Here is a 27,890-nt window from a genome sequence, read left to right on the forward strand (position 1 = left end):
TGTTCCTAAGATAAGCGAATTTAAACACACAAACAACTTCAGCTTTACAAGACTAAAGACAAATGTAAATGATAAGCCCCTGTGAAAATCTAGTCACTTACCAGGATATAAATAAAATACCTAAAGCCTTCCTCGATACATAGGCCAATAGTTCCTGGGCTGAGCAAATTTTTCAACATTATAATATTAAAGATTCTTTCAAGAGATACCTACATGGGGAAAATTAATACAATACTTGCTGTTTAAGAAATTTAATGGAATCACTTTTCTAATTACAATTTATACATTGTTATATCTTACATTCTTTTAATATAACTTTTATCTAAATAAGGTAGTTCTATTGAGACTACTAAATAAATAACATGAAATAAAAAGAAATATGCCTTATGTAGTCTCTACGTCTACGTCTATTATTGCGAGTGTTTATTTACAATTACATCACTATATCATAAGGTATTGGACATACAATAAAACATATTTTATCTTAAAATATTATCATCGCTTTGAATATAAAGAAAATTTTGGTCCAGCTAAATCCTATAATACTAAACGCAACTCCTAGAGAAATGGGTAGATATTGCTATTAATATTATTCATAGTTAGAAATTTACAATGCCATAAAGAATTGAATGTACCTTGCTAATAATAACCATAATGTATTCACTAACATTACGAAAAATACGATACGATCGTAAAATTTATCGTCACATTAACATTATAATGTCACCTATACCATATTAGGTGCTAATTTCCAAAACTAAATCGGCGTCTGCTCTATAGCCTCAACGACGAATATTAGTGTGACAATTGTCATTAAACATTTTACAAGAAGAATAAATGCTATATTTTAAAAATAATAATTTAGCATCAACAATACTGAAAATTAACAAATTTATATAATAAAAATGCATCGCCTTTTAGAGCGATTTATTTAAATTACACTAATATTTTAGAATAAGTATGAAATTATTGGAAGTATTCTTTAGCACTCATCAATGACCGTTATTGCATTCAATTCACATATCAATCTATTTATATGTAAGAGTATTATTTACGAAACAAAGTCTTATCTAACAGTCCTTTATATGAATATTTCGGATAATACCAGTAGTTTAAAAAAATATTTTACACTTTCCTACATGTGCCTTTGAATTCACGGCAGTACTTTGTTAAAGTAATATAATAATCATATGACGAGATTCTTAACGAGAATGTGTCTATGAAGAGTTAAATTTTAGTAAGGTGGGATATATTAATAGTTTTTATGGTTAATTCAACACAGTACTGCCTTCCAGTGCTACCAAAAATGTACTCATAAATTATTAAATATTCCCTATATTCATTAATTAATTTAATTAGCTGCTTGCATTCCAGATACACCATATGAAAATTAATATCCATATTTAAATAATAGCGTCACGCAGATGATCATACTATGCAGCACACAGAAAAAATAAAAAAAATAGAACAAAATTACAAATATAACTTCAACAAAACTGCTTCAAATGAATTATGTTACAACTATAACCAATAATAAATGGATCTTAGATTGTATCACAAAAATATAAAACTAATAATATGCTTAAACAACAAATTCAGGATTCTTATGGAGTAAGATTTATTGGAAGTTCATACAAGAATGGATTTATTAAATTTGATATGTACCTATGTAATTACGTCGTTTATTTAACAGCTGAGAAGTTTTGAATTTGATTACTGTTATTGGACGCCACCCACGAACTGAAGACGTCTCTGGAATAATTAAAGAATAATATTGTAAAATATACACTTTTTCTTGGGTGTTGTTGTTTATTTGATAATTTATTTCCTTTGCAATATATAACATTTAAATTACCTGCAGTGGCTAACAACACACTCATTAGAGCAGTATTCATCCTCCCATTCACTGTTAGCAATAGCTGGGTTTGTGCAACCCTGTCTGATGCACGATGGTGTACTTCGGTTTTCATTTTGCTGTAAGGACATACTCTTGTTAATTCATTGTGAATATGGTATTCCTTTTTAGAGTATTAATGAGATAAACTGAGATTGTTTTAAGAGAACGCCAGGCCTTGAAGATTCATATGTATTGTTGGAAAGCATTTTGTAATTAGCTATGGGTCTACCTAATAACATTAACATTTTAAACATGGACATAGGTTAACAAAGTTATTTACATCAGTAGTTTGTTGTGGGACTCCTGAGTTCCCATTACTGTTAGGTGATTGTGGCTCAGTTTTTGGAATTTGATTCTGTTGTTGAGATGGTTGCTGCGATTGCTGTTGCTGTGATTGTTGTTGCTGCTGCTGCTGCTGTTGTTGTTGCTGCTGCTGCTGCTGTTGTTGTTGTTGCTGCTGCTGCTGTTGTTGCTGCTGCTGCTGTTGTTGCTGCTGCTGATGAAGTTGTTGTTGTTGCTGATGCTGTTGTTGGTATTGCTGAACTTGATGTGCCTGCTGCATTTGCTGGTGGGTTTGCTGCATGTGCTAAAATATAGTTGAATTTAATTAACTGGCAGCCTAATTGCTACGTTTTACGTTTTTATTAAAAAACAGATAAAGAGATATAGAATTATGAAAATACCATTTAAGTTGATAGAGTAATGTAAAATAGTGCCCTAAAATATCAGTTTTTGGTTTTAGAATAGAGAAGAACAACCACTAATTATTACATATACCTATTGAAGTATGTTTACATACCTGTTGAGAATGATGGTATTGCATAGCAGCATGAACTGAACCCATAGGAGGAGATTGAGACTGCACTTGTCTATATCCAGGAGGTGATAATGCAGAGTTAGCCGGATAGTTAGTAGGGGACTGTGTAGGTTGGTAGTTCCTTGGCGATTGGGCAAGATTAGGCTGGCAACCTTGAGGCGAAGATGACGGGTTGACTTGGTAGCCCTGTGGGGACTGACCCGGAACACCCTGCTAAAAGAAATGTCATGTTAACAATAGTCCTTTTTTAATAGAAAATATTTACAAATTCAAATATTGTTGTCTATTTAAACAATTTGCAATGAGATAAAAATATTAAAAAGCATTGACTACACTTACTGAAAAAAACTTAAATTGTATGCACATAAGTAAACTAGTATGTAAATGCAACTTGACCTTCAAACATTGTAAAGTTATTGTTTGAAGGTAAGTTCCACATTTTGCACTAAATATTGTTACCTGGTATGGTTGAGGTGCAATAGTCATATTGCCTTGATAGTTCTGAGGAGACTGTTGAGGGTTTGGTGGGTACCCCTGTTGCGTCTGAGCTGGGTAAGGAGCTTGATTCTGGTTTCCCGAGTAATTCTGAGGAGAGTAACTCTGTGGCGTGGGGTTTGGCACATAACCTTGAGGTGAATGGCCATTGCCATATGATTGCCCCTGGTAATAATTACCATAAGTGGGATTGGCACTATTGGTGTGATTATACATTGGTTGACTCTCCTGTTCTCCTCCCTAAAAAGATTAAATTGATAATAACACAAAAGTTTTATATCTATGAGTACAATACAGTAATAAACCGAATATTTATTACGACACATTTAAAAATCTTTAAATACCTTCAAAACCTTCACAACACTGTTTTGTAAATAATTAAACCTATCTTTCTAATAGCTCACAAATGTTTACGGAAATGTTCGCGTTTGCTTATGAAAATCAAAAAATATACTATTTATTTTCAGCAAATGACATAATAACCAAATTATTTAAAAGAACAATAATTTGTTGCAAATTCTTTGTGTACAAATAAGCTCTCCGCATAAGTTCCTAACCTCAAAATGAATAAGCTTCGTTTGTAATAGTAGCGTCATTGTCTTACCAAGTTTGAATTAAAATGATGAGACATTAGTCTATTGTTGTTTTCATTAATATAAGATAAATTAGAAGAGTTTTATAACCGTAAATACTAATTTATTTTACAAAAAGCTAACCAAAAGCTCACAGCAAACGAACTGTCAAACGATGAATAAACTTTTAACAACCGCAAGCAGCGCCATCTACTTGCAAAATAAGCGCACGTATGGTCACAATATACGATTACAGATGGCGTTACTCGTAAGAATTTTGGGTACTGAGATCGTATATATATGGCATTTTGATTTATGTACTCATATAAAGTGATTTTATTGAATTTCCATCCAAAACATTTTACATAGCGAACGCGACGGTAAGAGTGGCTTTATAATACTGTTTCGATTCTAAACTCTTCTCATATCCTGGATATGAGTATCAATATTATCCTGGTATTTGATGGTGAAATATAGAATTCTGTAAATTACAATATTATTAAATTAAAAATAATACCTTCGATACTAGGCTAGCTCTGTAGGCAGCTAGTGCTTTCAAATATTCCTTCTTGGCTACTTCAGTTTTTTGTTTATAAACCTGTAATAAAATATTTGTTATTACAGTCATATAAATGTCGTTATTTTACCTATACTTCACTTCTTGTGCAGTAAAATATTTATTGTTTATAGAACACTTACACTTTTGTGCTCAGAGTCTAATCCATCCCACATGGACGCTACAATTTTAGAAACTTCTCCAAAGCTGGCGTTGGGGTTTTGTCCTTTAATTGCAGCTTGAGTGTCCCGGAAGAACAGTGCATATGCTGATACAGGCCTGTAAGTTACACTTAGTTTAATACAAGAAAGCATATTTTGGAGATTTTGTATTTAGCTAATAATGTTTTATTAAGATAAGAGCAGGTAGCAAAAGACTTATAAAAGCAAACTTACTTTTGAGGTTCATTTGGATCCCGTTTTTTCTTCTTTTTCTGAACCTTAGGTTTCTTTTGCATTTGGCCACGATTCAAACCATTGTCCATAGGTTCTGGAGATGATCGTTTAACAGCCATATTTCCAACACCCATCTATAACAACAGTTTGAATTAGATTTATGTGAACATGTGTGTAATAAGTTTATAGGATTCTAAAAATACAGTTCATTGGCAACATAAATATTATGTAGGTAACAGAAGTGCGAGTATGTTCCTAAAGATATGTAGGTTATGTAAAGCGATAAAATTTGCCTATACCTGATGAAGCGTAGTTTGTTGCTGCCGGCTCGCTGAGCAATAATGGATAGGCAGAAGGCTTTCCGCATCACCAGGCAACTACCAACAAACAACCAATTCATTAGAATTTTACACTATTATGACTACTGTTTGATTTGTTTACATTTTAACTACAAATAAAAAAAAAGTATGCCAATGAACTATATTTCTGTGAAATACATTACACTACTTATGTCCACTACAGGAATACTCATGTGAGTTAACAAGAAATGTGTATGTAATGTTTCATTGTTTGTAGACAATATATTTTGAAGGCCATGTTTTATTTCACTTTGATTGCAAAATATGGTTTGAGATTTGTTTCTATAATGTAATTTGTATTTTTCCCAGTTAATATGATTTTACTATTATTAAAATTTTTGATTAATATGAAATGAAAATTATTTAAGGACAACCCATAGAAACTGTTTTGCAATAAATAAAGACAAAAATTAATAACACATGCCATATAAGCTAGTAAAAGAATAGTAGCAGCTGTATGGATGATACAAAAAAGCTAATAAGTGCACAAATCTACTGAGTACATAATCAACCAATAGTTGTTATAATTGTTATATTTTGATGGATGGTTTAAGTAATTGTATAAGCTTTTTATATACAAACAATTCTTTAACAATTGGTTGGTTACTTTTCAAGTTATCTTATATTTATTGTCAAAGCAATTTTACTTGCATTATCTAGCATCAATTACAGAAAAAATGGTAAAAATGTTAAAATATAAAGGTAATGTTACCTGTGAATGGTGTGAAGGTACACTATCATCAGAATCATCACTTGTAGTGCCTGGGGGTGAGGCTCTCTGGGGTGAGCCATACACTGGGGCTGATGGCTGTGTGGGCGTGCTGGGAGTCGGTGGGCCACTCATGACTTGAGTAGGTTGTAGCATCAGTAGCCTCTGCTGACCTCCTGGTTGCTGCTGTATCATGTAGTTACCAGCCGGTGCTCCTGCCCCACTGCAAATAAAGTGCCTTATTACTATACATTTTAGTCTGAATAATTAACAGTGATTTTAGTATTTATGTCTGTAAACTTACATTTTAATCATGACATTGTCTGTGTGTTTCCATGCAGATCTGGGAATTAAAGAAAAAACAGTGTAGGTACCCAATAAATATGTATTTTTTATGTTAATAAGATAATATAATGAACTATTGTACATATAGGAATAATATAACATTTTTTTTGAGACACATACTGTTAATTTCAAATAAGTCAAAATTACCTGTAATCGATTTTAAATAACTATCAAGTAAATATTCTATCACATACCTACCAATCTGTGTGCTCAATTCAATTAAAATGGCTAATTTCCTAGATTTTGTTATATATAGGGAAGTATTTACAACAGTTTTTATAGAACATGAAAAGAAAGAGAATACTGAATGCATTTTTAATGTTATTATTTCTTCCTCTACACACGTTGTTGATAATTTTTACTGTGTATACCAATACATATATTATATTGGTGTAAATATAGTTAAAATAATATACTTATTAAATATATAGCAATAAGGATAATATTGCTTTTTATTCAGAGGTCTAATTGTCCAAAATGCCAATTTATCAGTAAATATTTTATGGACTGCCTCTTACCTATGATTTCTTTAAATCCCAGATCAGAATGGCGATAATGGCAATCACCGTGCATGGTATTATGTGACCTTGGAGCTTAAAGTAGTAATTATTTAGTTATAATTAGAACAAGTCTAAACTGCTTGACTGTGTTACACTTCAATGTTATAATTTTACTTTTCTGCTTCTTCTTTATATATAGGTAACCAAAATGATGTGATTTTTTGTTTTTCTATTCTATTTTTTGTTCCAATTAAGCACATTGACCTAATTTTATGAGAATGCTTCAAAGTTTACTTCATGTATGATACATAACCTCTAACATGAAGGAAAATAAAATACTTACCTATGTGACGTGACTGGAGTATGCGGCTCTTGTAAATATAGCGGCTGTTGATACGAGGGAGCTCCGCCGGGTGGTGCTAGGCCATCTTGTGCCGGGTTCATCATACCAACCTAAGGTAAACAATAGATTTTACCATTTTTAGCATTTTATTTATGTTCTTTTGTACGAAGAAAACACACGGGTTTATTGTTTGCCTTATAATATCCAAATAGTCGTGAAATAATACAAAGATAATGTATTGGAACGACAGGCAAGTAGAATTATTTCTTAGATAAAACTAAGAGAAGTTTATAATTAGGTATGATGAATAACACAGGAAAGTATATTGAGTTTAATTGAAAGCAGAGAATAGAAAAGAACCGCAACGAAAGAAAATGAATTTTAAAGCAATAGAACAACAAAATTATTGTTTCAACTTCAACAAGTGGATCCATAAAAAACAGGCATTTTCTGTCAATCAAAGTCAAAAGCCAAGCAAGTGAATTGTCAAACGAATTGAAACAAACTTCAATTCATTCGTTCATTTCACTAGTGATGTGCCAAAAATCGGAACCAGACTGGGATAGATCCGGACTTTAGTGAATCCGTTTACAGTGCCAATCCACAATTCACATAATGTATTTGTGCCAGTTTCACCGGTTACTGATAAAATCTCTGATATCGTATCAGGAGCTTGTCCGTCAGATAAACTACAATTTTTGTTTTCGCAGGTTTTGGATAACAATATCTAGCGCACTTATCTGGCATATAACATTAACTATGAGATAACTAACTGACACTTTTTCAGTAACCAGTGCAACCGGGCCTATGTCTGCTTTTTACCTTTTTATTGCCAAGTCAGTTATGCAGGTAAAATCTGGGTAAACAACATACTTTGGTGTTGATGACCTCAAATAATAAGATGTCTAGGTACCTCAATTAATAATGTTATGTTATTATAAATGTTGCCTTTATTCAAATATTTAATTACTCTTAACTAAACAAACTTGTAGAGCGTATTTTTTATCATAGTTTCCATGTGAAGTTTCGTTGAATTTACGTATTTTCAAGTGAATTTTAGTAAATTATCTCTACTAATATGAAGTATAGAGTATCTACTACCCTACGACGGGCAATTCAATTTCAATAAAAACCAATCTAAAAAGTAGGACAGCTATCAAACGTTGCGTAACTAGTAGGTTCCAAGCTCTATAATGTTTATTTATTATGTGTTCACCTATGTTCCTCTTAATTTTTACATTTTGATTTATAGATACCTATTTACTAAGTAATTGAGTCATATCAATACGTAGGCATGACTGTCAGTTACTTTCATCTGACTAGGTACATGCTCACAGTATTTTTATTTTTTTTTTGTATAATTTAAACCTATCCCAGTCTGTTCCAGCTATAGGGAGGCATTTCGAACAAAGGTATAATAGTATAGATAGAACATTAAAAGAGTAAGTTAATTAAAAGATGGTATGCATCCTAACCATTGTCAGGCTATGCTAACCCCTGTTCAAAGAGATTACCTCACAGTGTAGAGGAGGTGATTCTCTACAGGACAGATAGATCCTATATCATATATTCGTTAATTGCACGTCACTAACCTGAGGAGCTGAATGGTGCAGTTGCGTATACTGTATGTGCGAGTTTTGCACGCCAGCGTTTGTGGCATGCTGTCCGTGAATTAGTGGAATGTCAAACTCTTCGTCGCCAAAAGATGGTGTGTGAAATGTCTGAAACAATAAGCAAACATTCATGAATTTGTTAAAAAAAGTCGCTGTAATTAAAGTGATGCAAATGAATAAATAAACATTTCAATATAATTCTCAGTGGGGTACCTATCTTATAATTTTATCACAGTCAGATATGTATGGCCAAGAATTAAAGAGCTTTGTTAAAACGATGTGAACACTGTACGATATAAGCAGCTTGGTTACTATGTAGGTACCTACCTGTCTACTTAATGACTATCTTAATTACTTAATCATCGATGTGACAAGTTCATTTAAGTTTTTTCAATTTTGGATTTATTATCAAGTTATTTATTAGAATTATCTTCTAAGTAGAGTTCTAATCAGAGATGTGGAGGTTCTAGAGCAGGCAGTTGCTCCACGTAAAATATCTCCCAATTCATATTCCATTCAGACTGGAACTCGTTACGACATAGAGTCCAAGACAGCGTGTATCAAAAACAGTTTTAAATTGGACTTTTTTTTTATTACGATTACTTATTTTGGTGTCGAAAGCATAAGAATATAATCATTCATGAATATTGATAAATCTATAGGTATTATTAAAACCTACCTTGAAGCAAAACGGGCAAGAAATTGACAAACTGCGTGACAAGGGTTCCCTACACCTGTCCTTGAAATATTTGCAAACTTTATGGCTGTTTCCAAAACGAATAAAACGTTATTGCTTTACCTTCGTAAGCGTTTAGGGCTGTCTGTCTGCCGGACGGTTTGTGACTGAATATCGAAATAGGTAGGCACCTATTCATAAGAGCTATCAGTTTACTAATTACCTAATTCACAAGTTAACAAGACAGGACATTTTATAGCCTGTCATGTGTAACGTAACTTTGGACGAAAAAAGCTTCCAAAATGCGACTTTCACAATAAAAAACCTCGTAGCTTATCCTTTCTACGACTCCTACAGGTCCTAGCATCATCGATTCAAGAATAGGTAACCTATCTTTTGGTCTCGAATTTAGAACCCGGAATTCCTAAATAACTAGTGTAAATGCTTCAGTTTGGTGTTAGTAGAATCTATGGAAAATAGAAGACGTATACTTATAAACTCTTGGTGTTCCAGGGTACGGGTTAAACTTAAGATCAAAACTCAGTTTAAAAATAAAAATCACCTAAAAAACTACGTAAATTGTACTTTATTAATTAAAGCTTTATTTTAAGCTGTACTTTATTTGTGTAAGGTAAGGAGAGAAGTTCGTTTACTAATCTACCGGTCTGAAGCAACTCTCACATACGCATAAAAATCTGCCGTAATATAAATAGTAACTACGAGTATTTATTTACTACTATTGAACTGCTTTTTGTTACCTTCTAGCTACACAAATGCATAAAATTGTGAACAAATTGTTTCTAATAAACGTTTGACAAACGACGATCTTGTATTAAATACTTGTACTACTACAATACATTATAAGAAAGTATCTGAGAATAACAGATGGCAATAAGAAGTTTCCATACAATGTTAATGACTATAAAAAGCTCTCAGTATAATTGTACCATTGTATGGTATTCTCTTGTCGTCGTGTCTTGTTGTGTTGTATCTTTAAGTTCCAGGCCAGGCATTTTAGTTTTATATTATTACTAGCTGTTGCCCGCGACTTCGTCTGCGTGAGCAATATAGAATTTCCAATTTCATTTATTTAATCATTCATTGCTCGACCCCCAAAGGTGATAGCGTGATAATATATAGCCTATGTGTTGAACCGGCCCCCAGGTAATAGTCATGCAAAATTTGATTTAAATCCATGCAGTACTTTTTGAGTTTATCCGGGACAAACATACAGACAAACAGATAAACGGACATACAGACAAAAATTCTAAAAACTACATATTTGGGTTCAGAATCGATTTATGGATCACCCCCCAAGTATTCTTTTTAAAAAATATTCAATGTACAGTTTTGACTTTCCTATCATTTTATTATATGTATAGATATAGATTGGCTGCCAATATAGTAATGGATCTTAAATTTGTATGTGTCAAAAATTAACACGTGCTCCTTGGCAGTACTTCACGTACCGAATATGACTTATTAGTTATTAGGAATCCGTCGCGGCTTCGCAAGAGTGTACTTTTCATACAAAAATGTACTTCATGAATCTCTCTTCCTAATGGTAAAAATTAGATAAAAATCGTAACAGTAGTTTTTGTTTTATCTCTCAGGTTAGATAAACTGAATTAGGTACTAGTTAAGTCATCTATTTGTTAAGTCGATTCTTACGACTGCTCTGACAGGTAATAACTTTATTCGGTCTAAATAATCAATTACAAATAGATCCTATATTTGTATATTATCCACTTTCCCTGTACACATTGCCAATAACCCCGATGATATAAATAAGAAACTAACCTGATCATTCATAATGTATACGCTGTTCTTTGTGTCGCGAGGAACAAGCAGCGGAGATTCGAGGTTTTCTGGTCTCTGAAACAATAGAATATACACATGTAGTAATCATTCAAAAAATAATATTAGTTTTACCTATCCACTTTTACCACTAGGATGGCTGCGACTATTTTATACTTTATATTATAATTACGAATTGTCATTCTCATTCTCATTACAAGCTCAATATTGATCGAGAATAAAATTTGTTCTTAAATATTATTCAGTACAAAATATTCAAATAACGTTCCTAAAGAGTCCGTAATCTGATGATGTTATTTAAGTACTTCGGAGAGTTAAAAGCTGTGGCAGGTCTTGCTAACCCGCAATAATAATTTATCGTAATTATAATAGGCAAGTATGTTGTTAGACGTGGCTTGTGGAGATGTTTCCTGTGCTATGATGAGCGGGGCGGGTTGGTACAATTTCGCGATCACAAGTATAATACCAATAACCGTGGTACACAACCTCGTTAGCTTCCCAACATGATAGTTACGATCAATTTTTTGGCTTTTTACTTTTTACACAAAATTAAGTTTCCTGCGGCCCCTATTGGGTAAATTGTTGATTATAATCTGTATGGGTTCGGGAAAGTAAATTATTCTAAGCTTAGATTGTGGTGTAGCTCAGTTAAAATTCCTCCTCGTTCATCTCGATTACTAAGAAAATAAGAACATTGTAAAGCATGGTTACGTTTTGAATAGCTATTGTAGCCTTATTATTCCAATATCGAAAGGTTTATATCGAAAGGTTTTCAGTTCAAAAACTAGTACTTGTTAATAATATTTATTTGGTATTAGTTATTGCGAGTCGGTGCGCCAATTCTTGATCCAGTTACTATTTCTTAATATTGCGATATTGAATGGCGAGAGTTGCGCACACAAATGCCATTCTCTGTCTTAAAGCATTCGTTTGTGTATTAATTATTTATATTTTTTAAGCATTTCTTTAACTCATTAAGTATTTCTTTATTGTATGAATATAATGTTAAATATTGTGTTTAGCGAAAGATGTCACGTCAAGTGGTGTTGACAAAATGGTCTATGGCTCAGTACGAATAAGTTGATTTTATAATTCCTTATAACAAAACAGTATCTCATACCTAATTAGTTCATGTATTTTTTTCGATCAATTTAGCAACACTGAGATATTTTGAATAGATCCAACGTTAACGGGTAAGTTAAGTTGGCTATGCAGCTACTCTGCTGTACCTACGCATCTACTGCGCGGCAGCTACGCAACGACTACGCGGCGACTACGCAACGACTACGCAGCTACTACGTTGCGGCTACGCAACGACTACGCAGCGGCTACGAACCGACTACGAGGCGGCTACGCAGCTACTACGTTGCGGCTACGCAACGACTACGCGGCGGCTTCGGACCTACTGCGCAATGGCTACACAGTGACTACGCGTCGTCTACGTATTAGTTGTACGTTCATTCACAGCGCATAGTTTAAACTAAACAGCTTGTGTACTTGGGGGCTTAGTGATGATAGTAATGAAAATGTGCTTCGGTATCTATCAATAAAATAATGTAACATAGTGAGAGTTGTTAACATATAGCAGTCAGAAATGGCACTGAAGCAAAGCCTGGCGATATTTCCCACATCAATTAAGGCATAATTTGTGATTTTCTTTAAATTTGGGTTCTGTTCTTACCTGAAATCAATTTACATAGTTGATTCGTTAAAAGTTTAGCCAACAGACTTTTTTGAGTTCGATGGCTTTTCTGCTTTAGTCAACTAGATTAACCATTAACCGTTTTGGTGTAGTGGAAGTCAGATTCGCGTCTTTAAAAATATTTTTAATCCTTTATGATATTTCCATTTTTAATCAATTATAATATATTTCAAAATATAATTGATTTACTGTGCATAATCTACGAGTAATACTAAGATTAAAATACCGGTTTCCGGCTATACACATATAATAAATCATTTCAGTCAAAGGAATTTATTTGTAGACATTGGAATCTCTTTCTAATAGGTAGCTATTCTTAAAATGAGAACTGTTTTAATCGTTGTTCCAAAATGCGATTGATCAACATTGTAATAGTACCTTGAGCCACAAGTCGGTCTCATGCCTGGGACCGGTTTCTGAAGCACACCGGCTGCTGTCCCATTGGGCCTTTATACACACACCACTATCAACAAGTAAGTGAAAGGACACGCCGATAATTGCTTTCTGTACGAATCGATTTTGTAACAACTTTGTTGTTAGCATTAATAATAGCTTAATAAAAACGTTATCTGGCCACAATGCAACAAATAACCTAGGGATGAAACAAAACTAAATGTAAGTATTGCATTCGAAAACTTAATTAAAAGCTTATACCAACAATATAATTATTTTATTTTAATTAACCGGCTAAAGAAAAATCATAAATACATATTAAAAATCAATTTTAAAACTGATAAATCTTTGTGATGGTCGATAATAATGTGGCATCCATAACGATACGATGTTTCTAATATGTTTTTAGAGCGTGGAAAGTAGAAAGTTTTAAAAGTAGGTAAGAAGTTAATACAGTTCGGAAAGTATGAAGTATATTTGTTTTAAGTATTTCATAACTTGCAAGACATGCAAGATTCAAATACATTCAATATAAAAAAAAAAAAAAATAGGTAGGTACAACTGTAGTAAAACATGTTCACTTGACATCGTAGATATTTTATTTTTACTTGTAAAAATTCCAGAAGAATGTGCTTTACTAGAATTTCAAAAGTAAAATTATAAAATAAGATTTGAATACATTACTGCCGTGGAATGGACGAGTCTCTAGGAGGACGTAATTGCCGGTCAGTGACCTCGTTTTGTTCCTTCCACTAAAATAGCGTTAAATCAATTGATGTTATTACAATTGGAACAGAACTCTCTTCATAACTTACAATTTGTGGGGGACACACATCTTAATATTAAGATGAGGTGAATATTTTTTTTGTAGGTCATAAATAGTGTATAATACTCGGTTTTGTAAAATTTTAAACTATGCCGTATCCATTTATGTTATCTAAAACATCTTTTATGAATATATGCGCATTCCTATCGCTATTTTGAATACCATATGCCTCAAAATTCCTGACATTCTTAAACTATTTTATTTATCACCGGCCGCAATTTGCCGTTATTTGACTCGCTGACGATGCCTTCATAAGGTTTCGCCATCGCCGTTCATTGCTCTTATTTTAGGGCTCAACTCGATACTCTTTTATTTTATCAAGTATTGTTTTCCTATAAATATATCGAAACGAGTTCTCAAACCTCGTCTGCTATTAATCATAAAAAAACGTGACCGGTTATTATGAAAAAATGAACTGAGCTTTAGATTGTTTTTTTTTGTTGTAAAAAGTTATAACCCACGGGGCTATAACCTTATCTATTTTTTAGAACGCCTATTAGTTTAAATTATAATATTATTTATTTATTTAAACATACATTATAGTTGAACTAATACCGAGTGTTTATAGCTTATTGCTGGCACCTTTTGTTCTTATTTTCGAATTGTATGTCGATGTCGCAGCTGTAAACTGTTGGAATCTGCTAATTATATTGACTTACTTTTCATGTTTTCCAATGGCTACTAACATATTTACTCGCTAAAAGTGAGTAAGCAAGCATTGAGGAAAAATTGACCACCAAATAGAGTTATTTTCTCGTTGTAGAGGAATCAAGATTTTAAATACAGATTGCTACTAAGATATATCGTACAATTTTATCGCGATTAAAAAAAAAAAACTGCAGATTTTGAGATCATATTTTTAGTTATCCCTAGTATAAGCTTTTATTTATGCACGAAAATTAGGGATGCAACACCTAAAATACTCAATTTATGTTTCAGATGTTAATTAAAAAATCGATTGAAACATGTTTCTATTTCTAGATTTATAATACATACGTATATGTTTCTAGGTTTGAATGTACTCCAAGAAACATATATATAATAATAAAATGTGTACCTCCAACCTAAATAACCTCCGTAAAAATATATTAGTTAATGTATTCTGCTCTTATAAATATGTCAAATACCCCATCGTAAATAAATTACTAGAGTGTGAAATGTAATGTATTTGTATCTATAAATGGTAACTAATAACGTAAGCAGATATTTATCGCAAAAGTAGGTCGCTAGTTTGTTTTTGCTTTTCTATTTTAATTACGCTTGATAAGCTTGAATCTAAGATAATATGTCTCGTGTATTTCATCGTAGCGTTTATTTAACAATATTCGTTGTACAAGAACGTTACAACGCCATCTGTCGGCCACTGAAGTGTACACGCGGTTACAGAACTAGCTGTTTGCTGGATATGACCAATTTCAAGCGCAGTCGATTTTACGAATAATGGTACCTGCCTGGATCCTAATACCAAATTAATGTTATTGATGTAAAGATAACTTTTACACAAGATATTGCCTGGTTATAATTTAGTTCATAAGCAGATAAAGTAAGTAGAGCATGAAGTAGTTTTCTTAGAATGCGGATGAAAGTAATTAAAAGTCAAAATAAAATAAATGCAAGTCATAAAAGAACGCTATCGGCCCTATTTATAGGATGAAATTTAATCAAGCATGATTGTGATAATAAATTAATCCCGCACACAATGTTATCTTACTAAACCACCGATAAAAATAATTTAAGATGCCAGTATTTTAAAGAAAGAGATAATTATGTTTTCGTTTCCTTTTTCAAAACTGTACGGAGCCCTAAAGATAGTGATATTATTATACAAAAGAACCTACAAATATATCATAGAATTGATATCTATTACATTGCAGAGAAATGTCCGAAGAGCCGGTTATGTAATTAATTTCTAAAACTAATTAATGCTTAAAGAAACTGTATGTCATAAAATTATATAAACTGCTTATTTAGTGGCGTTTTCATTTTTAGAACTGTTATTGAGACTAGAAACTAGACTAGAACACTATAAATTAAGCCTAAAAGCCTAAAAAAAAATAGTTCATAGGTACGACACATACCTATGTACCTATGTACTGTACATATTATGTTTATTCAAACAAATAAGGAATGATAATTAAGAACGCCCTACGCCTCTATCTTATCTTTATTTCAATATCTATGCTCCAGTTTGCTGCAGATAATATAATTTATCAACCACTGAATTTGTTCATAAATAATTTGAATCGTTATTTAAGACGAATTACTATTTGAGCCACTATACCACAAAGTTATTTAAATGTATTCATTATAAAACTTAATTTATACAACACTACGTGTCGATGATAAAATGAAAATTAAAGATGTAGGAACTCTAAATATTGCAGTAGGATTTAGATCCATTAATTAGGTAGAAGAAATTGAAAGTGTAACATTATTAGTTCATAGTCATGTAGGTCATCAAATAATCAAAGACGAGAATATAAATCTTTTCTCTAGTAGCAATTGTTCCAGGAAGCACTTCTAGCGAGTACGCAAACTCTCTTTTTCGTAATCAGGTTACTCTAAAACAGGCTTCGCTGGTCTGATTGTATCAGATTTGAAATTACTTCCGCAATCATTTAAATATGTAGGTCTGTACTAGAAACGCACGAACCGATGAAGCAATTTTAATTATCTCTAACTACAATAAGACAAACTTAGTCAATAATCATTAATTAATACAACATCACGATAAAATTGCTAAATTAAACTCTCCCGAGTCGTTAATAGTTGCCCTGAAAAGTCAATTCAGTTACAATCACAGTTATAAATAAGTTACAGATTTTATAAAACTATGTACAGAAAGTTTGTACCCACCATTTAAATATTTAATTAGCTGCCATAGACATATTCCATCCAACGAAACGAATTCGGTTTAGTAAACATACATTAATTTATACGTTCCGGTCCCATGTAAGATCTAATTAATCTACGGAGGAAATAGAAAATAATACAATTTCAACTTTAATTGATAGAGCACTGAAGTCATTCATTCATTACACAGTAGGTACAAGTTAAACTACCGGAACGACGTATCGGACTCCTCTGGTCCTGCACGAAAAGTAACACAATCAATTTCTGTTAATATTAATTTGTTCCACTTGAATATAGAGGTATTTCGAGTTCGTACGGAAACATTTAGTAGAAGCACGATAGAAAGGCACGCTAGACGCACGTGCGGACCGCGCGGGAAGACTGCGTGGCGGTCGTGGCGCGCGCTGCGGTGGGGCGCCGCGCCGCGCCTCGCTCCGACTAGTACCGCCAGCCGCCGCAACACGCCGGTGGCGCTATATTCATCCTATTCCTAAAGCAACATTGCTTTTTTCGCCTTTTTCTGGCATACGGAACCATGCGAGCCCAGCGACATCTTTCATTCTAAACGCTAAGCGTCAAAGTAGGGTTATAACAGCAACATGCTTTTCATCATCTAAGAGATTTAATCATTGCAAGTTTTACTTTGTTATTCAGAAGGATTGGATAAACATTGCGTTTTCCTATTCGTTTTCTAATAACGAAAAAAAAAACACTATCATTATGATCATTAAAATCAAAACGTAGAGATGTCATTTCTCATTAGGAAAACGAAGTCAGGTTCAATACTTTTACTTACTCGTACACACATAAAATCACGGACATTTCCCCTAAGAATAGTACAGAGGTATAGGTATCTAAACTGGCGAAATAAGCGTTTCCTATGCTATTTGGTGGCGTGCCGAATGCCGGGTAATCCACATTCCGGAATGCTACTCAAGAATTTCACATGGAAAAATCAAGAGCACACACCTGACTTAGGAACCTATTAGCTTAGATCCTGCTCATCCTATTGAGAGCCAGCTAAGTAGACCAACATGGCAATCGGAACCGACATATTCATATAATGAAAATCGAAGCATTTAACTTGATTTTCCGGAAATTTTCATATTGATGTTGTAAAAGTTGGATAAGTTATTATGAAGAGGCTGAACATACTACGTGGTTCAAAAGGAGGATTGGGATGGAATGGATGACATTTAGAAAGAAAACAATAGGTATGGTAACTAACAAGATACCTAATTCACATAATTATCACAAAAATCATCAGTTTCTGCCAAAAAAGAATTCGTAATTCTACGACGAAGAAAGTTCGTGAAGTCGTCAGGGACATAAGCTTTATTTCGCTTTCAGATAATCAGCATTGTTTTTAATTAATTTCTACACTTAATAACTGAATGAAATATCTAATTGACGACTCTATTTGACCGGTAAATACTGTTTCGACTCGTGCTATAAAAATACAGGTTAGCTACACATGACGCTTTGAATGTTCGATTACTTAGCGATACTGAAAAATCCCGCATATATCCATTCAAACAAAATTGTTTTTTTTTCATAATTTCTGAAGAGTCTAGAAGAATTGGAGAAATACATTTTGAGGAAGATAGACCATTTATTGAGGAGGAGTACAGGCTACTTTTTAGTAGTAGTAGTTCTCATGGGACGCGGCAGCAACTGCTGGCGAAAGCTCAATCGCATGATTGTTTAGAGAAAACCAAAAACATAATTAATTTGTGAATTTAAGTTAAATTATCAATTAACCATTTAGGGTTCTCCAAAAAAAAAGAAGAGTCTTGCAGGGTAACAATCTAGGTTCATTTTAGATGTAGTCGTTTGATTTTGTCTTTCAAATTAGCATTTAGGTATAAAATGCAAATAATTTTTAAATTCATTAAAGTTGATATAGCTAGTCGTGTTAACAACCGAGAAACTTTTTAAATGAAAAGCTGTAGCTGCGGTAACTGATTGGTACCGCAGTGATTTCGTACATCTTAAGTCATGACTCCTTCGGACATATTACAGACATTTGAAAGAATATTTTATCGCTGTTACATATTTTTCAGCCTGAAGAGTAAAGGTTTGTTAACAGGATAAATACTTTAATCATTCATTAAAGTGTAATATCAAAAATGTATCTTTATTAATGTCTGAGGGAACATTATGATTAATGTATTTCTGAATTCCGAAAGCTCTTTTTGAGATCAAATCTGTTCACAACTGTAATGCAAGCATTTGTACTATGTTCAAGTGCTTGAACTAAAACAAGTTTATTTTTTGTATGCCTGCAAAAACCTTTAAACTCGAAGCTGTAGAATGTAGATCTTACTTTATGATAATGTAGTATTAATAATACACAATGTAGAGTCTTAAACAAAACGACGAATATAAAATTATATCATGTAGATTGTAGGTATGTTGGTTCTTTTTTATAATGTTTGTATCTTAACTATTTTGTAACAATTTAGTAAGCACACTAAGGGTAAGACGTACTATAATCAACCGTCAAACGGCCGTCTATTGGTCAAAACGGCGATTTGAAAACTGAAAATGGTTCGGTTAGTAGATATATTAACGGGGTTTTAACTGGTTTAAGTGAGAACGAATGAAGATTTGTTATCCGTGAAATTTCAGACTTTTTCTCCTCGGTTTGAATTTTTCCGCTAGTTTTTAAGAAATAGCCGCCATGGCTTTCGTGTCATTTTTGAGGATCGTCAAGCAATGCTTCCGTGACATCCCTCTTTTAACGACTCGAAGAGGGTAAGTAAATCCATGTGATATTGTATTATATAACTAAGCTTTATTTTATTCTTCTTCTTTTCCTGCTGTATATATCGCATCTCATACTCCTCCACTTCACTTTTGCAAAATGTCTTGCGTTTTGTCACTTTATCTCTCTATGAAAAGTAACTCTGTCTGTCTGTCTGTTACGCTTTCAAGTCTAAGCCACTGAACTGGTTTTAATAAAATTTGGTACAGAGATAAAGTTGACCTTGAGAAAGAACATAAGATAGTTTTGATCCTGGACTTTTGAAGAATTCTCTTCGAAGCGCGATATAACCGAACTCTACGCGGGCGAAGCCGCGGGCGGAAGCTAGTAATGTATAAACGTAATAACATATTAACTGTTCCCCACGGTTTATCCATGTCACTGGAAAAATAACTTTGCACAGCTGGGTAAAAAGTAGTCTCGATCCTTTCTTTGCTGTGCAACAAACATTTAAATCGTTTCAGTTGTTTTGACGTGAATGCCTGACGAACGGACAAATAGGGTTACTTTGGAATCATAATATTAAGGGCTGATTTTTTAATCACCAGCGGCTTGATTCTGCTAATTTTACTTAAGCGACGATTGATATCCAACTAAGATTCAGTCACGACTCAATTACGATTGAAGCGTTTGTGGCATTCCGCTACTTTTTTTTTTTAATAAACGTTTTTATCCTTTTCTGTGATTCAATAATGAATCATATTGTCTACAAAATGATTTACGATTACTATATGATTGTAGAGCAGACTACCCTACAGATCAAATGGTAGACCAATGGCAAACTAATGAAATGCCATTGGAATATGATTGCTCTTATATTAGTAGCAGAATGCCCGCTAAGGTTAAACTGCTATTGAGATTCAATTGTTATCCAATTAATTTATAAACTAATTTAGCAGAATCGAGCCCCAGATAACTTTGATCTAAAGCATATGTTTGACGTTTTGACAGGTTTTGAATAGAAAATATGTCAAACCACTGCATTTGTTCCTCAAATAGAAGTTGACTGACAAATTGGTTCCTTTTTAGCTATCTTGGTCCAATGTACCACATTTGATAATGCGAAATGCGTATGAAAGCAAAGTCAGATCAAGATTGATTGACAAGTACATGGAATAATACCAACATAACAAGGGTGTCCAAATATTCTTCTTCTATAAGTTTCGATCTGAAATCTATCTCGGGAAATAGTGTCATAGTGGACTGCATACTTTTTCTCTTGGCGAAAAAACATGAAGAATTAAACCAATCGATAAAGCTATAATTTTTGAACGACTAAAACGTTTCGTCTCAAAGCCTGAACTTGTTTTAACTATAGAATGTAATTTCATTCGTGCATGTTACAATACAATTTACTCCAGTTTATTTTTACTTTTCGGGGAAGCTGAAATAATTTCACGAGATTCGAGGATCAAATTCGAGTCGTGACCCAAAACAATGTTTATCACGCGTCAACGAAACGTTATTTTACGTTGTATTTTTAGGCATAAAAACTTTTATGATATCCGATTGTATTAATAAAAAATCGTAAATTAAATTCTTGACCGTTATTTGAAGCTTACTAGTTTGAGATAGGCACCTACGTGTTTTCCGCTTTTATCTCCGTCCTTTTCTACCCCATATCTTGCATCTCTCTCGCACATCGACCAGTTTCACTCCCCACCAGGCAGGAGGCGACGAGTGTTCTCGGCGGCCACAGTTGGTCATTGGCGTCTTGTTTTCCGCCCGAGAAGGTTGGTCTAACCAACCGCTGTAGTATTTCGTTGAAAAATAAACTCAGTGCTCTCGCAGAACACAGGTGAGTTTATAATATTTTATACAATTTGTTAACGGTTTTACCGTTCGATATTCGATTTTGCGAAATCAAGTGTTAATATTTTGTACATCTACCCCTTTTTTGTCACGAGTTTCTTCCGTGTACTTTTTTTTTTTTTCAGTAATTTGTTTTCAGAATAAGTGACTTATAAAGCAAATACAGATGCGGTAAATAATAAAGCTACCACAGCCCGTGCACGTGACTATGGAAAAGAAAGCAAGCCCGAAGTTCCTAAGGCACCTGTGGCCCTAGTTCAATCCTGCAAGGCGTTCAACGGTTTGACAAAAAAGAATGGTGTGAGGTGCGGTCCAACCAGCATCTCCTTAGTTCGGACTGATCACTACCGCACTTGAAGAGGGCTGATGGTGTCAAGAAAGCTTTTCGGCCTTGAAAGACTTGGTACGCTCCCTCGGACTACCAGTAAGTCTGTTAGCCACCCCCATGGGGTCGGCTCATTATCACGGCGTGTGATGGTTTTCGGCCTTGAAAGACTTGGTACGCTCCCTTCGGACTGCCAGTAAGTCTGTTAGCCACCCCGTAGGGTCGGCTCATTATCTCGGCGTGTGATGCTTTTCGGCCTTGAAAGACTTGGTACGCTCCCCTCGGACTGCCAGTAAGTCTGTTAGCCACCCCCGTAGGGGTCGGCTCATTATCTCGGCGTGTGATGCTTTTCGGCCTTGAAAGACTTGGTACGCTCCGCCTAGGACTGCCAGTAGTATGTTAGCCACCCCCCGCAGGGGTTGGCTCATTTTCACGGACCCGCGCAGGGTACCAATCTTGCATGTTGCGAGACGCAGCATCATTACAAAGTGGGGACCAGTAAGTATACTAGCCACCCCCCACAGGGGTCGTTTCATTATCACGGACCCGCGCAGGGTACCAATCTTGCATTTTGCGAGTCGCAGCATCATTACAAAGCAGGGACCAGTAGTATACTAGCCACCCCGCAGGGTCGGCTCATTATCACGGACCCTCGCAGGGTACCAATCATGCATGTTGCGGGTCGTACCATCATTGCAATCTACCCTCGCAGGGTGGCTATTTGGATCGACTTTCGAAGAGTCGCCATTATAACCTTCCCTCGAAGGGAAATGGTAATCACACTCACGCTGAATGGCGTGTGACGCAAAACTCTAAAGGCTCCCTTGGGACATCACGAGTAAATTACAATAAGAACCATGTCCAACAGACGAAACAAAGCGTCCAGGACCGCAGGCGGACTTTGATGCGTCCAACAAGGCACGTAAGTTATGACTTTCGAGGCGGGTTGCCTAACATTATATCAAGACCAATGGAAAGAAATGGGAGCTCCGCCTTTCTTGTTAAAAAATAATAACTGGGTATCGGATACCATTGGCCAAAAGCCACCTTTGATAGATAATGCCAGATTTGACCAGAGAGTCCAAAGAGATGGATGTCGTCATATCCCAAATGATAAAACAAAAAATTCTATTGATAGCTGCAAATTCTGCCAGCTTTCTTTCCAATATGTTTCTTGTGCCCGAAAGGCGACGGAAAGAACCGTCCAATACTCAATCTCAAGGTTCTCAACAAGTTCATAATTACGGAACCCTTCAGTTTAATAAATGTTTTTCGCGTGCTAAAGTTTCTTCAGAAAGACGAATGACTGTGCAAGTGGATCTCGCCCAGGCTTACTTCTACCTTCCGTTAGCCGAAGGTCACAGACATGTTCTTCGACTAGTATACAGAAGAAGACTGCTTCAGATTACGTGCCTACCATTTGGCTTAAGCACGGCACCCAAGACCTTCGCCACAGTGACACATTGGGTGGCTCAAACTTTGAAAACTCAAGGGTTACTTATAATTGTGTACCTCGATTTTCTGGTGGCTCACCAAGATATATTCGCCTACTTTGGGATCATTTGCACCACGTTTTGGATGGCAAGTGAATAAATCGCAAGCATTATCAACAAGATAATGACAAAACGCACTACGTGACAAACAGCACGACAAACTTAGAAGACCTGCATAGCTTGATAGGACTTTTAAACTTCGCAAGTTTTTGTTGTCCCATACGGCAGACTGCATTACCGGACTCTCCTCATTTTCCTCAATGCAGTGTTGAACAGCAATCTATACCTACCCTATTCATGGAACCGTGAGCCAAACGGTGAACAAACCATAAAAAGGGTTCTTATAAGTCACGATTGAAGTAATGATCATATTTTATAAAAATAACTACGAAAGTAATATACTGACAACATTAGAAATTATATTTTAGAACGATGTCTAATCTTGCAATGCAATCTTTTCAAACTTATTTGAAATCAAATATAATAAATGCCGTAAATTGTTTTCTTAATTTTAATTAAATATGTAGTAAATCGTTTACATGTAAAAGGAACCTAGAAGTCTTGACTGTCATACATAGAACCCTACTTAATTGAAGACCACAGATACTAAGAACATTTTACATAAAAATGTGACGTTTTTGTCATCGGTCGGGTTATACCCACCATTTTGAAAAGTGTCATTCTTTGGTTACATTGTGGGCTCACGGCTCGGTGAATGGAGTATAGCAATGTTGAACCTACCAGCAGATGCCTTAGCAGATCTAAAGTGGTGGCTGGTCAGCTGCCACCAAACCTTGGATATTCATACGCCACTTCCCTGTCACCTTATAACCACGGACGCCTCCGATGTAGGATGGGGCACAACTGAACGGAACGCCCGTAATGGGTTCATGGAACAAGAGAGAAAAGGCTTTCACTGCGATCTGAAAGAGATGCTTGCAGTATTAACTGGATAATCACGGCGAGTTGCTAAGGAGATCAACAGCCATTTTTCAATGCAAAATGGGACTGTAGTGTCATATCTAAGAAATCAAGGTGGCACCCGATCAAGGAGCCTACCGAACTTGACGTACAAAGTATTCAGTTATCTCGAGCTGTATCAAATCTATCACGTCGTGAATCATATACCAGCCCTATTCAACAGTCATGCAGACCATCTCTCCCGACACAAACCTCCACCGGAGGGCATCTTGTATCAGCAGTGGACCTATTTGCCTCGAAGCGAGCCCAGGGATACATAGTTGTGTACTACGTGCCCCTAGATCTGAAGGACCCGAAAGCGGGGTTCCACGATGCCCTTTTCTCAAGTTTGGACTTACCCGCTAGCATGGGTATTACCGCCACCTTACCTTATACCGTAGGTCCTCAGTCATCTCAATTCAGGAACGGGAGTTAATCTCATAGTAGTTCCTTCGGTGGCACCAGGTATTTTGGCGAGCAGATTTGAAGTCCCGATCATTAGCAGTACCCTACACACTGATGAACCTCGAGCAGAAACCGATAGACACAGCAACGGGGATACCCCCTGCCAAGGTCAAGGAAATGGGGAGGGGGGGGGAGGGACAAGGAGTCTCTCCGACTGAAGTCTTCTTCAATCCACACGCAAGACTTATCAATCAGCTTGGAGTCGATGGTTAAATTGGGGCGAAAAGTATGAAATTGGATCCTATGAATCCTTGAATCCCTATTTGGACCTATACTTACCCAATTTTTTTTGCGGACTTACACATAGTAAATAAACTAGCATACAATACTATTTTATTACACAAGTCAGATATAGCTACACTATGCAATGCAGAAACCACTGGAGAGCTAGGTTCACACGTTCTAGTCGGACACATTTTAAAATCAATAGCGCTGAGCAAACCTGTTCCCCGGGAAGCCGTCCATCTGGAATATTGACTAATTGGTAACCTACTTAAGTGCAGTAAACGTAGACAAGAATAATCCTTTTGCAACTTCCAGGCACACTGCTGCTCTTTCTTTTGCTAGCTTGTTTCGGAAAGGCGAGTCCATAATCTTTCCTTGCTTGCAATAGACCCAGAACATTTCAAAAACAACAAAGATAATTTAATCTTATGGCCAGTCTTTGGCTCTAAGACCGACAGTTCTAGTTATGGGCAGTCGGGTTGTTGTTTGATGGATAATCAGGAAAATATAAATCTAAGTCCAGTGTATTGGGTCAGAAAGACTAAAGAAGCCTTGTTAAAAAAAAAAAAAGCCTTGTTAGAAGATAGACGGACATCGGCTAATTCCTTAAATTTATTTATATCCGTTAGAGGCCAACCAAAGGCAGGCACCCGAACGATGATTGCGGATTATATTATTTGGATTAAGACATTGTTAAAAGAGGCAGGAATAACTACAACCCCAGGAAGCTTCCACTCGGCGGTAGCGTCAAAATCTGTGTTGACAATATACCTTTGGACGATATATTAGCCAAGGGTAATTGGCGATCAGGCAATACATTTGCCCATTTTTACAGAAGAGAAAGATACCCACTAAATAGAAGTAGCAAGTTATCTCGATTATTTAATTAATCCAGCTGATTAATATCTATATTTTTGTTACTATTGTTATTAAGAAGTATCGCAATATTTTTGTTAATTACTATTAGAAAATGAAATCAATTTTGCTTTTGTTCTTGCATCTCTCTTTTAATTTTTATTACTCATCCTCCGAGCCCCTTTCCCAACTATGTTGGGGTCGGCTTCCAGTCTAACAGGATGTAGCTGAGTACCAGTACCAGTTAACTTTTATTACATTAGTATTCCAGGACGCAATACACATACTTACTGATGTGATTACTCGTGTACCTAAGTACCTATTTACATACACAATTTCATTGTGCTTTTGCTCACATTGGCGTCCACTTCCACCAGGCGATAACAAACACGTCTCAAACTAGTAAGCTTCAAATAACGGTCAAGAATTTAATAGCAGCGTTTTACCTGAAATAAAACGCATATTAAATACTTACCTTATTTGAAGCTTACACTTGAATTTCTGCCTGGTGTTTTCGACTCAATGACCAACTGTGGCCGCCGAGAACACTCGTCGCCTCCTGCCTGGTGGGGAGTGAAACTGGTCGATGTGCGAGAGAGATGCAAGATATGGGGTAGAAAAGGACGGAGATAAAAGCGGAAAACACGTAGGTGCCTATCTCAAACTAGTAAGCTTCAAATAAGGTAAGTATTTAATATGCGTTTTATTTCAGGTAAAACGCTGCTATTAATTATGTTGGTTTTTGATTGTTTTACTTAATTACTTTGGGAATCATAATAAAAAAACGAGTGAACACGAAATTAAATACTTAACCTTTCAGTACTATTGGAATATTCTTCGTATCTCTCATTCTTGAGAGAAAGATTCAGTAATTAATCTGAAAATTTGTCTTTCGGATCTTACCTTGTACATACTGTAGAGTTTGTAAGCTCTTTCTTGATCGTCCGATGAAGGTTGGACTGACTCCATAGTGTCTCATCGGCTGCGGAATCGGGCACTAAATCCAAAACCTTGTTATGACGGTCCATTTACCGGTTTAAACTGATTTCAGTTCTTGCACAATAATTGTCGATTTCCACGTTCTATCATAATATTAGTTTATTAGTAAGATCTATATGACGTAGACGTTTGATCTAAACTCCTACGTCATTAAGATCTTTAATGATATAGTCATGATTACCTTTGCATTAATTTTATAATTATGTGATAGCATTATTAAGTTTTAATTTGGTAATTACAATTTTTAGATTACGTTCATACATCCATCAGAAAGTGTTATCTTATAACATGATCTTATCGAAATCTTAATTGATTATTATATACAATCTAATGGTGTTAATTTATTTTAATAATTGTAAGAAGCATCTAACATTTGGTATAGAAATACTGTTACTTATGTTACTTCTTAATTAGCTACTTCCTCATTTGACAACTTACCCACGATTGCTCTCCTATCAAAAATATGATGCAATTTTTTTTGCAATTATGTCCGTTATAAACCACACTTAAATCAGTTGATACATGGGTTAGGATGTTCAAATTACTTGAAATGCCGTCGGCAACTGTTTCGAAGTGAAGCACTAAGGATTTCCTACTTTAGCATATCTTAACGAAAAGTATTATTATGATTTAATTGGAATATATTTGAAAACATTAAATTTTTCCGTTATATTTTCTGCAAACTTTAAAAAGTTTATTTAAGTAACAGGTTAACCCTATAAAGGAAACTACTTCCTGATTTCGATAACTTAATGAGTAGGTACTTAAAACACTATTACATAATCTAAAATTATTACGTAACCTTAACTATGTATAATTTTAAAATTAAATAAATTAAAGATAAAAGTGCAGTTAAGTACAAAAAGTGATTTACTTTAATAGTCGATACTTAATTAGAAGTGTTTTATCAATGGAGTGCGCGTAAAAAAAGCGGGGTGTCGCCAGTAGGTGAGCGAAGGCCACGTGGCCGGCACGCGGGCCCGGCGCGGCGGGATACACTTGCGAATCCGCGAGGGAGCACCCGCCGGAAACCGAGGTGTACCGGGGCTCCTCGAGTACAGAGAAGTGGCGGCCCGCGGCGCGCCTGCCCCGCGCCCGCGCCCCGCGCCCCCCCCCGCCA

The 27,890-nt window shown here is 35.1% G+C and overlaps 1 protein-coding gene across 8 annotated transcripts; it reads right to left on the reverse strand.

Annotated features, from left to right (window-relative positions):
- Positions 1-235: 235 nt before the first annotated feature.
- Positions 236-27,837, reverse strand: LOC110369943 (TOX high mobility group box family member 3). Of its 8 annotated transcripts, none has more exons than XM_021325595.3 (16): positions 27,645-27,837; positions 26,675-26,853; positions 11,078-11,152; positions 8,581-8,709; positions 6,989-7,098; positions 6,105-6,143; positions 5,804-6,023; positions 5,032-5,109; positions 4,733-4,866; positions 4,481-4,616; positions 4,299-4,379; positions 3,174-3,449; positions 2,697-2,924; positions 2,178-2,483; positions 1,856-1,974; positions 236-1,752 (listed from the first exon to the last, which is right to left on the reverse strand). In XM_021325595.3, the coding sequence occupies exons 2-16, from the start codon at positions 26,738-26,740 to the stop codon at positions 1,683-1,685; spliced, it is 2,067 nt and encodes a 688-aa protein (XP_021181270.3). In that variant the 5' UTR covers positions 26,741-26,853; positions 27,645-27,837; the 3' UTR covers positions 236-1,682. The 8 variants fall into 8 exon arrangements, with proteins under 8 accessions (XP_021181270.3, XP_063892236.1, XP_063892237.1 ...); XM_064036166.1 differs by having other exon boundaries at positions 2,697-2,927; positions 27,645-27,836; XM_064036167.1 differs by having other exon boundaries at positions 2,697-2,927; positions 27,631-27,836.
- Between the last annotated feature and the right edge of the window lie 53 nt (positions 27,838-27,890).

Source organism: Helicoverpa armigera, chromosome 9 (assembly GCF_030705265.1).
Source record: "Helicoverpa armigera isolate CAAS_96S chromosome 9, ASM3070526v1, whole genome shotgun sequence".
Classification (NCBI taxonomy): Eukaryota; Metazoa; Arthropoda; class Insecta; order Lepidoptera; family Noctuidae; genus Helicoverpa; species Helicoverpa armigera.